General features: G+C 34.3%; 1 protein-coding gene across 2 annotated transcripts in view; it reads left to right on the top strand.

Annotated features, from left to right (window-relative positions):
- LOC149539963 (ATP-dependent zinc metalloprotease FTSH 3, mitochondrial-like) overlaps positions 1-12,413 on the top strand; it is a 73,571-nt gene extending 61,158 nt beyond the window's left edge. Inside the window, exons 6-9 of one of the 2 annotated variants that reach the window (XM_089801182.1) lie at positions 6,717-7,202; positions 9,020-9,787; positions 10,914-11,141; positions 11,308-12,413. In XM_089801182.1, the coding sequence (XP_089657308.1) occupies positions 6,717-7,202; positions 9,020-9,787; positions 10,914-11,141; positions 11,308-11,775 (1,950 nt within the window). In that variant the 3' untranslated portion in view covers positions 11,776-12,413. The remainder of the gene's footprint in view (positions 1-6,716; positions 7,203-9,019; positions 9,788-10,913; positions 11,142-11,307) is intronic. The other variant, XM_089801183.1, reaches the window with a different exon arrangement.
- Positions 12,414-12,901: the final 488 nt, after the last annotated feature.

A 12,901-nucleotide genomic window follows, 5' to 3' on the forward strand; every position in this document is an offset into this window, starting at 1 on the left:
TGAAAAGAACACATTATAGACAATGGACATCAGCTTTAATGCAGAATTTCACAATTTGGGTGTTGGAAAATAGAGGCAATATGGGTCATGGGTGGGTTGTCCATCAAGAAGACGTAAACACTTCACTCCATCTGAGATGCTAAAATGCAGTTTTAGAATTGCTATTTTTGTTGCACAAGTTGTAAAAGTAAAAAAGAGGGGTTTTGACCTAGCATTTCCATTTTTCCTAGCATATTGTCTGGCTAGGGCTGGTCTTCACCAAACATTGTTGGAACTTCTACTTTGTGGTTAAAGGGCTTCCTTGCCTTTGCTATAAATTATAATCAATGATTCAATAATATCGAATCCTTCCATAGTTTCCCTCTCAGTACTTTTGCTATTGTCAATGATTAATTAATACATTGTTCATGGTGTACCTCGCGGACAATGTGAATGATTGGAGGGATGCTGCTGCTTTGCAATTGCAAGTGCATAGCATTATTTCTTTCTGCACAGATAATGTTTTCAGTCCACCTGATTGCATTTTATTAGCCAGTTTTTCTGATGTTATGATCTTTTATCTTCATTCAACAATGCAAAGTCTATAAACAGAGAATTTGACAGTATTTATCAATGCCACAGTGGCTTGAGGAAGAGAAGGACGAACAACTTGTGCCTGGTATTCCAGGCTCTTTATCGAGTCCAATTAAGTATTGTTCTTTTGTTCAGAACTTGGGAGCCATTAATTTCTATTTGATGATTCACAAGCACGGGGAATATTGCCTGCTTCCTAACCTTTCTCCTCACCCTAATACCCTGGCATTCTTCTATAGTACAAGTCATGGGAGTTATGTTTTCTGATATTGGAATGGGCTCAAACATTTCTAAATCAACCTCCACTTGTGTAAATAATACTGAAAAACGAGTTTTGAGCAGCATACAAAATGTCCAAAAGTGTAGTTCACAATCATGTTCAAACCAATCTTAATCGTCCTATATTTTTTCTGTTCTGTAGAGAAACGGCCAATCTTGAGGATGGAGGGTTTGTATGGTGTCCACTGTCCACCCACACAATGGGCTCTGTAGCTCAAGTTTGTTGAATTTGCAATAGGGGAAGCTCAACATTGACAAAACAAAACTATTTCCTTTGAACAGCTGTAGGACTGACAAAGAGGAGGTTACAGTGGGATTTCTCACAATGCTGATTAACACTTGTTAGACAAAACAGTGTGATACTTGGAACACACTTTTCACTCTAGCCAAATTTGTCAAACAATAATGATAGTGCTATGCAGCATGTGATCTGGAGGGTTTAAGAAAAACAACATGCTCTACTTGTCAGAGCTAAAACTATTCATCAGTTCTGAGAAGTACTGACACTCTTGGTTGAATGCATTTGACATGTCCATGATGATGAATTTGGCCTTTCCGTTGACTCTTGATTTGGTGGATGGTTTATTAGGCAATGATGACGCTACTGGATTTTTCTTGCCTTCAACAAATCCTTCCTGCATTGGTCATGACAATTAAAACAAAATTCTCATTATAAGATTCTCAACTATCGGTTTAGTTAGTCTTGAACTTTTATGGATGGTATCAGTCTAATCTTGGCTCTGTCCCGGCAGTCCATGAAATGGTAAGAAGTAAAAATACTATCATTTGTGCTAGATAGGCTTCATGTTGTAGCACAGGGAGCATTGGTTCAGGGTCAAGAACCTGGTGCAAATATTGAATTAGCAGATGTAATGCCCTGCCAAGGGATCCAAAAGAGATAACCTAAAATTTTACAAGTTTGCCAAACATTTTTTTTAAAAACAAGAAAGATAAAACATACACATCAAACACATAGTAGCAGAAGCAATAACATACAATCATCTATAAGCATACATAACAGGTTACATTCCTTAAGGATCCCATGACGTTGAGTCACATTTAATTTTAATTAATACTAAATCTAACAACTACCATGTCCATATGAAAGAATAGTTAAAAAGTCCAATGCCCATTTAAACAATATACATTTGTTCTGAATGCCTCTTGGCAAATGAAATTCGGAATGCTCAATCATCCATTGTACATGTCACAGGGTATGAAAGGCTAAAAGAATATACATATGTAGAAATAGAAATACATCATCCTCCTCAGATCCATGATACAAAGTACAATAAAACAAATGAAACCATCCACCATACATGATATATCCATTCATCATAAAAGATATAAACATCCATCATAAAATATAACCATCCACCATAATGATACATAGATAGAATGAAAGGAAATGCAGAAAAGAAAGCTCCAGCCACGGTAGCAATGGAAAGATCTCAATGGTAAGAGTAAAAAAACACTACCACCCGACTGCGTGGAATCTAAATGGCCCACTCCCACCGCACTAAGGATATAGTCTCAAGTCCCAAATAGGATATCAAACCACATATCAAAAGTACTCTCTAAGTCTGGGAATCCCTAAAAGTAATTTAACTCAAAGGTTCTATAATAGATTGACATCTAATTCCCAGAGGCACCCAAAGACATGTAGGAAACCTACTATGTAATCGGCCAAGTGTCATTGCACGAATCACGCTAGAGTTACTTTGGCAGTTTTTTAAGACCCCAGCCCCCTAGTGATCCTTATGCGGCCACTAGTATCCTCTCGTACTGACAAGGCATACTACGGATGCAAGGTCGCAACCAAGCATTCTTTCTACTCCCATCCTAGTCTGTACTAGCACTTGAGGCATGGGCGAGAACATACAAAGACTCTTATTAGGTTGATTTTATTCCTATTTGGTGTAGTGTTTTCACTTATTAAACAACTTACAATGGGTTACCTTGGGAACCACTTAGGGTCTCGACCTCCATTGCAAGCCACTTCCTGACATTACAAGTAGATAACCTACCCTAGGCTCATAAAAGTATAAATCAAAGAATCATATAAAATCACCTCAGCCCTATACAAGTGACTGGAAAGTATCAAAAGATAATCATAATAATCACATCAGTTCTCTACGAGCAACTGTAAAGCATCCCAAAAATAATACTGATCTAAAATTCATAATGGTTAAGTCAAACATGTCACAACATGACATCACCAAGAACAAAGCAAACAAACACCTTAGTCCTATCAAAGCGACCGGAAAGCAATTCAAATATAACTGATTGAAAACCCAAAATGGTTAAGTCAAGTAGATCATACATTCACCTTAGCGTCACACAAGAACACTGGAAAGCAATAACAATCAATAGATCATCACACATCATAGAGCATACCAAACACATTACCATGGTTGGGTTTAAAAGATTGAAATCAAACATCATAATATCACAATCACATAACCCCCAAGCCTCTGGAACATCCTAAGATTGGTCAAAGCTAGGTCAACCCCCAAAACCCCAAACACAAACAATCATACAGAAACAGAGTAGTCTAATAGTTTGGTTTGTTTTGAAAACATATTGACGAGTTAAATGTAAGATTTCAATCTTTACGTTTTCAACGTACGTTTCAAGTAAAAGATTCTCAGTTCACCCTATATGTTAAGCCATCTATTTATTTGAACCAAATATAGAATTATCCTGTTATGTTTTAGATCAATTATCCCAAAGGGAAAACATTTATTTATTTAAGTTATAAATTAATAATTATAAATGTAATTAAAATCAATATCGTTATTTATTAATAAATCTACAACTTCATTTAATAACTTTCATTATTAATAAAACTTAATTAAATCAAATTTAATTAAATTAATTAATAATTTATATAACTATATTACATTAATTAATAGCTGTTTGAATTAACTATATTTATTAAATTAATAAATAATAATAAAATTTATAAATAAACTTATTAAATAATATTTAAATTAAATATAATTTAAACTTAATAATAAATTAAACTTGATACTGTTATTAATTAATTAAAAACAAATTTCAAAAAAAAAAAAAAAAACACTACGTCCTTTTTAAAAGCTCGCCGGCTTTATCAAGGCCATGTGGCTGCAGGCTGGGCTGTTGCCGCTAGTAGCAGTTAATGCTATTGTCGTGTGCAATACTCAGTGTGCGCACGTAGGCACAATACGCCACAGAGTAAGAAAAACGGGGGTGGGGGGTGGTGGCCCTTGCCTCCCAAAATCATATTTTATTTATATATTTTTTAATTAATTTTTTTAAATTTCATAAAATTAACCGTAATAAATTATATATATATATATATATATATATATATATTTTTTTTTTTAAAATTAAAATTAAATTAAATTTTATAAAATTAATTTCAAACAATATATATTTGTATACACACTTTTAAATAACTATATATATTTTTTTGAACATCTGCAATCATAGTCTGATAGGGAAGATACTCTAAATTCCAATCGAATTTTTGATTCAAAATTTTCTTTTCTTTCAAAACCCCACCTAGATTTAATTTCTCAATCTTAATTCTACAGATGGAGGATTGCTCTGATGTTTTAATTTTCTCATATACAGACGAAAACAACATGCATATAAGAAATTCCAAAATAAAATATTGGAAGATTTGTCACAGTAAAACACAGACAATCAATCCACAGTCACGACGAAGACAGGAAAAGAAGAGCATAATAAATTGAGCGAATAAACACAAGTGTCTACTTGGTCACTGATGCTAATTGCTACGCCCAAGAAGTTTGTAGAGAATTTCCTCCTCTCATAACCTTCTCCTTTCCGAAAATTCTTTTTTCAAAATTTGCGATCCCTCGAAAATGAACCCCCAAGTTGTGATATGGAGTTCTCTCCTAAAATCGGGGCACTAATTATACGTTCACCTGAGAGAACTCCTTGTTCACTAGACTTCAACTCCCTAATCACTTTTCTTTATCTTTTCCATGCATGTTTATTAAATTATAAAATAACTTTATTTATTTTTTACCTGACTTCTCTTTTAATTAATTTATTAAATTTAATCTCATGCACACACTTTATGCAATTAAAATATTTTTATTAAATTCACTTGTTTTATCTTTTTAATTAATTTCTTATATTTTCATCTCATGCATACATCATGCAATCTACAAACTTTTAATAAATTAATCTCTTTTTCACATTTTAATTTATTTTTGAAATTTAATTGATAAAATGTTTTATGAACTTAAATAATAATATTATTTAGCATTTATTTAAAAATGAACTCTAAATATATTATTATTAAATAAAATAAATATTATCACATTCTAAAATTATTCTTATAACTTTCATCTTTAAATTTAGTTCTTTTTATTTAATTAATTTTTTAATTAATTAAATATTAAAAATTCCATAATATTTTTTCATTAAATTAAATTATTAATTAAATTATTTAATTTGACTTAATTAATAGAAAAATCACCAAAGACTCATAAAACAAAATACAGAAACTCATCATAGCAAAACACATACAAAATCAAACTAAAGGGTTATAATCACGAATCAACGTCATATGACGCATTCGGAGGGTAGACAACTTAGATACTTGTCCTAATTTTCTAGGACAAATGGCTTAAAGGTTTAGGATTTGGACTTAAGAATTTATCTCCCCTCTCTTACCATTGAGATAATGCAATAGGGTACGCTCATCTTGACAATATAGGGAAGTCGACACTCGGCACCTGCAACTTGCATGAAAATCCACACATGTACACACACAATATTCTAAACTAAACAGGCAATGGCAGGAAGTGGTGCATTGTGTAGATCTTGATTAGCAGGTGACTATGACTCCTTTCCTTAACCACATTAGAAACGCCATACATAAATAAAACATACACGCACACCATACACATGCAGCTAGGGGTAAGTATCCATAAGAGAACACATGATAATCCATCTAACTAATCATCATCAATAACTGAAAACACTGTAATAATCATCATGTAGAGTACCAAGTAATCTCATCATATAATCAACTGAATGTAAAACAATATCTGATAATCTTAAAACAATACTACTAATAATCAAGCATAAAACTGGCCTAAAAGAGTTCGGCAATGATAACAGAAATGCAAACTAGGGCAGGCACTACAGCAGAAGAAACTTTTTTTGACTTTCACGTGCAAGGGAATCAATCTTTTTTTGGTTACACATCTTAACTTTGTTGATGTTCTTATTATGTAGATGAAGGAAGATTTCCAATTGACTTCTCAAAATTTTATCTTGTAGCTGGATCTCTTTCTTTTTAATGATTTAATTTGTAAACCTCTGTAGGTGGCTAGTCCGATGGTTTAGAATTGTTACCCTTTTACGAAAAATACTGAAATTCCCTTTTTTGGATTATGTTGTGCAAAATTTGTTCCAATATTAATAAAAATATGACGTATCCACTCAATTTATTTACCACAAAAAACATGCATATACAATTGTCTTTACCACTATACTAGACATTATCCAACTTTTTTGGACTTATTGTTTTCTTATATCTCTCTGACTGTCCATGCATTTCTTATGAACATAAATACTTGTCTTTTTTTCAATATTGAAATAAGAAGTGGATAGAGCAACATATGCTGAGAAAGAGCAATTAAATAATTGTTAATTATTAGGAAAGTTGATACTTTTTTTTTACGGATTTTGGGATTATATTGCTGGATATATAACTTCTTTGAGGTCCCTGTGACCTTCCTTATACTAAATGTTGTAAATTGACCAGGAAATATTTCTAATTAATTTTCAAACTCCATTACTAATGCCTAGAATTTCTATTGTTTGTACCATGAATGCAGCAGATAAGCTTTCAAGAATTCAAAAATAAGCTTCTGGAACCTGGGCTTGTGGATCATATTGTAGTTTCAAACAAGTCTGTTGCAAAGGTTTATGTCCGAAATTCAGTTGATACTGCTACGCAAAGTGACAGCCAGGATGGTGATATACATCCTCACCGAACGACCTCTGGTGTTGGTGGCCAATATAAGTACTATTTTAATATTGGTAGTGTTGAATCCTTTGAGGAGAAGTTGGAAGATGCACAAGAAAAATTAGGCACTGATCCTCATGATTATATTCCTGTAACATATGTTTCAGAAATGGTTTGGTACCAAGAGCTATTAAGATTTGCACCTACAGCATTGATTCTTGGATCACTTTTTTACTTTGGGCGAAGAATGCAAGGAGGTTTTGGCGTAGGAGGAGGTGGAGGCAAGGGTGCTCGTGGAATCTTTAATATTGGCAAGGCTAATGTCACAAAGCTCGATAAGAATGCGAAGGATAAGGTTTGACTTTGTATTTCTAGAGTCTGATATCCATTACTTTTGAAATGATGTATCTTAATTTTACATTGTAAAGCAATAAATGTTAATAGCAAGAACTAAAAGTGGGCAATTTAGATGGCATAATTAGTTGCTCACTCCATAAAGGCAAAGCACGGTTTGTCACATCTTTGCTTTGTGCTGCAATTTTCACAGTTGGTCTGCTCTATACCTTTCAAGTCTTCTGGTCTGTTAAAAGGACTACCAGAAATAATGCTGCACATGCATAGCTCAAGGAAAGAATGGAAAACAATATCATGTTTCTAGACCATCAATGTGTTCTTACAAGTTTTTTCTTTTAAAGAGTTGGGATTGGCAAAGATGGAAGCATATTCGGTCTGATACAAGCCTGAACACTACGCTAGGCTGCAATACCAAAAACATAATAAAACGCCTCTTGTTTGTGACAAATTGCACACGCTATCTGGATTTTCTCAATCTGGCTTTCACATCTAGGTTCGGACTAATGACTAGCTAGCATTGAATCTGAAATTTGAAAGATCCTCTTGATTTCTAAACAGTCCAACATCTTTTGATCCATTGGGTATTAGATTTGAGCACAAGGATGATTTTAGTAACCAATGTTCTCCAGCAGACAACTTATGTCATTTCTTTCAATAGTTTCCCAACTTGAAACATTTGAAAAATAGTGTTTTTTCCATTTTCTACAAAACGGTATTTTTCCTTTTCTTGTTTACCAATTTTCATGTTAAACTGAGGAAACGTAGCTATATATTTAGATATATGCAAACATAACAATATAATATTGAAAAAGATTTGCTAGGATTTAACTTTTAAAATACAGTGTTCTGGAAAAGAACCTCATATGCTTCCTTGAGCTCCCATTATCCATTTGAGGGATTAATGGATGAACTAGCTGGGTCTGCTCATTAAAGGGTATAATTTCATGGGCACAAAACAGATTGATGGTGGGTCTTTAAATAGTTCATTGAGCATCTACTGGTCATTCAAGCAACTTGACAAGCAGATCTGCAATGTCAAGAAAAGTTGCCTTCTTTGCAGAAGGGAAACATTGAGAGTGGCATAGCATTCTCCAACGATTATATTACTCATCCTATTAGTTTCTTAGACACTAATCTACTGTGCGCTCCTTGTAAGGTTACCATACCTCGGAAATATGTATTGGGTCCCAGTCCTGGGGTTGGATAGCCTGGGGTTTAGCGTGGGCCTGTCCTGGACATCTCATTCAGGGCCAGAGAGTGCCAAGATGAAGCCTGTGTAAACCCAAACCATCATGGTATGTGAAAAAGACAAAAAATGTGGAATATCTTTTAAATCTGAAAAGATAGAGGTCCAAAGCTTGATATTTATTGTGTAGTGCAAGGCAGCTCATGGATACATGCGCCCTCTGGTCCAATCTCAAACTCACTAATCATGCTTGTATGTATGCATATATACATACATACATGTACCAGAACTGTTAGCTTAGCTTAAACAATGAAATCCTTTACCAGACAGTGATTTTGCTGGGTAGTTTTTGGTTAAGGCTTCTAATTTATCATTCAAACTCATAACGACTGAAATTAACACCCTTGTCTATCATTTTAATATGTATAGATACATTAGCAACCTTTACTTTCAATTTAAATTGAAGGAAATGTGAACTTGATGATGGTCCATCACAGAACAATTGTTCACTCTCTCATGTTGGAGTATATTTATTTCTGTCAATTTTTTTTGTGTGCATCTATTGATATATTTATTTGATTTTTTTTGATATATTAGATGTGTTTGTAGTTGATGAACCAGTTGTGGTACAGATATTATTCAAAGATGTGGCTGGCTGTGATGAAGCAAAGCAGGAGATTATGGAGTTTGTGCATTTTTTGAAAAATCCTAAAAAATACCAAGAGCTTGGAGCAAAAATTCCAAAAGGTGCTCTTTTAGTGGGTCCTCCTGGTACAGGCAAAACACTTTTAGCTAAAGCAACTGCAGGTGAAGCAGGGGTCCCATTTCTTTCAATATGTGGCTCAGATTTCATGGAGATGTTTGTTGGTGTTGGACCTTCTAGAGTTAGGAGTTTGTTTGCTGAAGCCAGGCAATCTGCACCAAGTATTGTATTTATTGATGAGATTGATGCAATTGGTCGAGCAAGAGGACGTGGTGGTTTAGCAGGTGCAAATGATGAAAGAGAAAGTACCCTTAACCAGTTGCTTGTGGAGATGGATGGATTTGGAACAACATCTGGTGTTGTTGTACTCGCAGGCACCAACAGACCTGACATCCTAGATAAAGCCCTTCTCAGGCCTGGTCGCTTTGATCGTCAAATTGCTATTGATAGACCTGATCTAAATGGTCGGGAGCAGATTTTTCTAATTTATCTAAAGAAACTTAAGCTTGACCATAAGCCAAAGTATTACTCTCAGCGGCTCGCTGCACTTACGCCAGGATTTGCAGGAGCAGATATAGCAAATGTTTGCAATGAAGCAGCTCTTATAGCTGTGAGGAATGAGAAGTCGGAGATTAGTATGTCACACTTTGAGGCAGCCATTGATAGAATCATTGGTGGTTTGGAGAAGAAAAATAAGGTTTTATCTTGTTTCTTTCCTTTATTTTTAATATTTGTGCTTAATTCCAGAGCTTGTTATGCTACAAATATTTCTTTGTTTTGACTTCAGAAGTTTTCTTTAAGAAATTGGATTACTTATTTAGATTTAGCAGATTATAGATTCTAATATTGAGAATACAGATGATTAAATGACGATTCAACTTACTGTTACATTTCCCTTGTATAAGCCTTAATAACCATTAGTTCACTACAACTGCAGGGAAGTCATACAGACCTATTACCTGTTTGAAGTTTGATTGCTTTTACTATGAAACATTTGAATTTCGCACTTAATAATTTTTTGTTTCAGTTAAAATTTGTATTCAGAGGGAGGCCAGAGGTATCATTCAATACATCAACTTTCATATCAGTCTCAAGCAGGGGATGAAGCGTTAGTATAACTAGCTGTCATACTGGTGACAAGGCTTTGAAGACTCGAGAATTGAAAGTGTGCAATAAAGCCACAACAAGAGAAAAAACTGAGGATGAGTCTCAGAGTAGAAACGTTGGTCTTGAATTTTTCTGGATCTGTGCTAGTTAATAGGAGGGGACACACTTTCTAGAAATGGTTTCAAGTTTCATTGTAAACACTAAATAGAAACACTCTCTTTGGCTTTTTCCAGGTTAAAAAGTTCTTATCTTAGTTATTCTCTTCTTGCAAGTCTCGTCTCATTGTACCTTCCAAGTTAAGGAAATAACTTTTTCCTGTTGCTCAAAATTTTACTACTTGGCAAGAAAAACATGAAGTGAAATGAAAATATGCCTAGGAGTTCTTAGAGCGTGGATAAAAGTAACATGAGGAAATTTAGATTCAAAGAAAATCGCTTGCGCTACATCCCTGAATATGTAGTACACATATCTTAGTTTATTTCAATTTTTGGAATATTCAAATGCTCATTTAGCTTGCTCTAAAATCCCTCTTTCTTTTAACCATGAATTTCTTCTCAATTTTTTCTTGTTTATATCCAAAGGATCTTTCAAAATTGACCCTGCATGTCTTACATTAGCAGCTTTATGATTATGAAGATTAAATTTGGAAAGAAGCATATATAGTCTTCAATTTAGATCAATTTGAATTTTGAAGAGTTTATTCTGCCATGCTCTAGGTAATTAGCAAGGAAGAAAGGAGAACTGTTGCATATCATGAATCAGGTCATGCAGTAGTTGGATGGTTCTTGGAGTATGCTGAGCCACTACTCAAAGTAACGATTGTACCTCGAGGTACTGCAGCATTGGGGTTTGCTCAGTATTTGCCAAATGAAAATCTTTTAATGACGAAGGAACAGCTTTTTGACATGACTTGCATGACTCTTGGAGGTCGTGCTGCTGAACAGGTAGATCCCAGTCAACATTTTATTGCTTATATAATATATCTTTTTTTTCTTTAAATTTTAACATGGCATCACTCATGTTTTAGTACTTATACTCGTGCCTAGCAATATCCTTGCTATATAGAATTGCTTCTATCTGCTATCGTTTGACTGTGAGTGGATTTTCCAGGTTTTGTTGGGAAAAATTTCAACTGGAGCTCAAAATGATCTGGAGAAGGTAACAAAGATGACATATGCACAAGTTGCCCTGTATGGGTTTAGTGAGAAAATTGGGCTTCTGTCATTTCCTCAAAATAAGGATTCTTTTGAAATGACAAAGCCTTATAGTAATGAAACTGCTGAAGTAATTGATAATGAAGTCAGAGACCTGGTAAATAAAGCATATAGTAGGACTTTGGAGCTAATCGAAAAGAACAAGGAAAATGTGGAACAGATGGCAAAATTGCTGCTTGAGAAAGAGGTATTATATCAAGAAGACTTAGTTCAACTGCTTGGAGAGAGACCATTCAAGTCCAGTGAGCCAACCAATTATGACCGTTTCAAAAAGGGCTTTGAGAGTAAAGGTGTTGGGGAGGGAGAAGAAGATGATAAAGAGGAAAATGTTCCTTTAGCAGATGATACAGCAGCCCTGACATAGAAAGCTGGAAATTGCCTCAGGCGAGGGTGTTCCCTACGTGTATCTTACATGGCTACATTTTGTTCAGCTGGCACTCTTTCTGCTACAGAGCACAGAATGATATGGCTAAATTATTTAAAGATAGTCTGCTGACATATATTGGAAATAAGTTGTTATCATGAGATGGTTGAAATGAGGACAAAAACAATTCAAGAGATATCTAGCCAAAGGGTTAAAAAAATTGGATTTTATAAGTGAAAAATGAGCACTACCCTAGCTGGCATTCATTGCGCATATCTCATTATTCTGAGATGGTTATAGCTGATCTTTAAGAGTGCATATCGATTGCTTCACTCATTTTGAGGGAAAGTAATATTGTATTGATAATTACGTAAATATTTTCATCGTTTAGTCAACATGTATTTTCATTAGCATCATATTCAGCTTAGAATATGAATATGTAGCAGTTTTCATGTTTCCCAAGGAACCTGACTCCGTGCTGAAAAAATTGTATTGTTATAAACAGTTATTTCACATTCCTTATTGTTGCATAGGGATTTGGCTTTTCCTGCTAGAGATAGCATGGATTCCATGCCAACTATTGAACATATTGACACCTGTTCAATGCAGACAATATTCAGTTCCGCTTGTGAACATCATCCATTGGTCATTAATGATGTATGGATAAAGATTATTTTTTTCTGTTCCTTAACATTTATGCATAGATATTTGGGCATGGCCTACAAGACATGGTCTGCATGTTTTTTTTCATGTAGTTGAATTTTTAACATTTTTTTTGGGAATCAGATTTATTCAGTGTACAAGCTATTAGTTTGGAGTGAAGTATGTGTAGGTAATATGATTCTGTTCTCTAGAATAAATTCCATATCAAATTTCAGAATAGGAACGCTAATTTGAGCGCATTTTTCAAATTAGTCGTGGCTGGAGATGTCAAGAGAATATTAGACCAAATGGGCCCTAACAATCTTATGTTGACTTGTGCATTTCATAAACGATTTATGAGAGCTATCTGTAGCAGACCATCAAATTCTCCAGCTCTGCCGATTGAGTGAATAACTATATTTCAGTGATGTACACCTTTGTCTTAATTATATATCCCTGGGCAATAGTAATCAGAGAACGTTAC

The sequence above is a fragment of the Cupressus sempervirens genome, chromosome 9, assembly GCF_028749045.1.
Source record: "Cupressus sempervirens isolate cs-2001-9-10 chromosome 9, ASM2874904v1, whole genome shotgun sequence".
NCBI classification, from domain to species: Eukaryota; Viridiplantae; Streptophyta; class Pinopsida; order Cupressales; family Cupressaceae; genus Cupressus; species Cupressus sempervirens.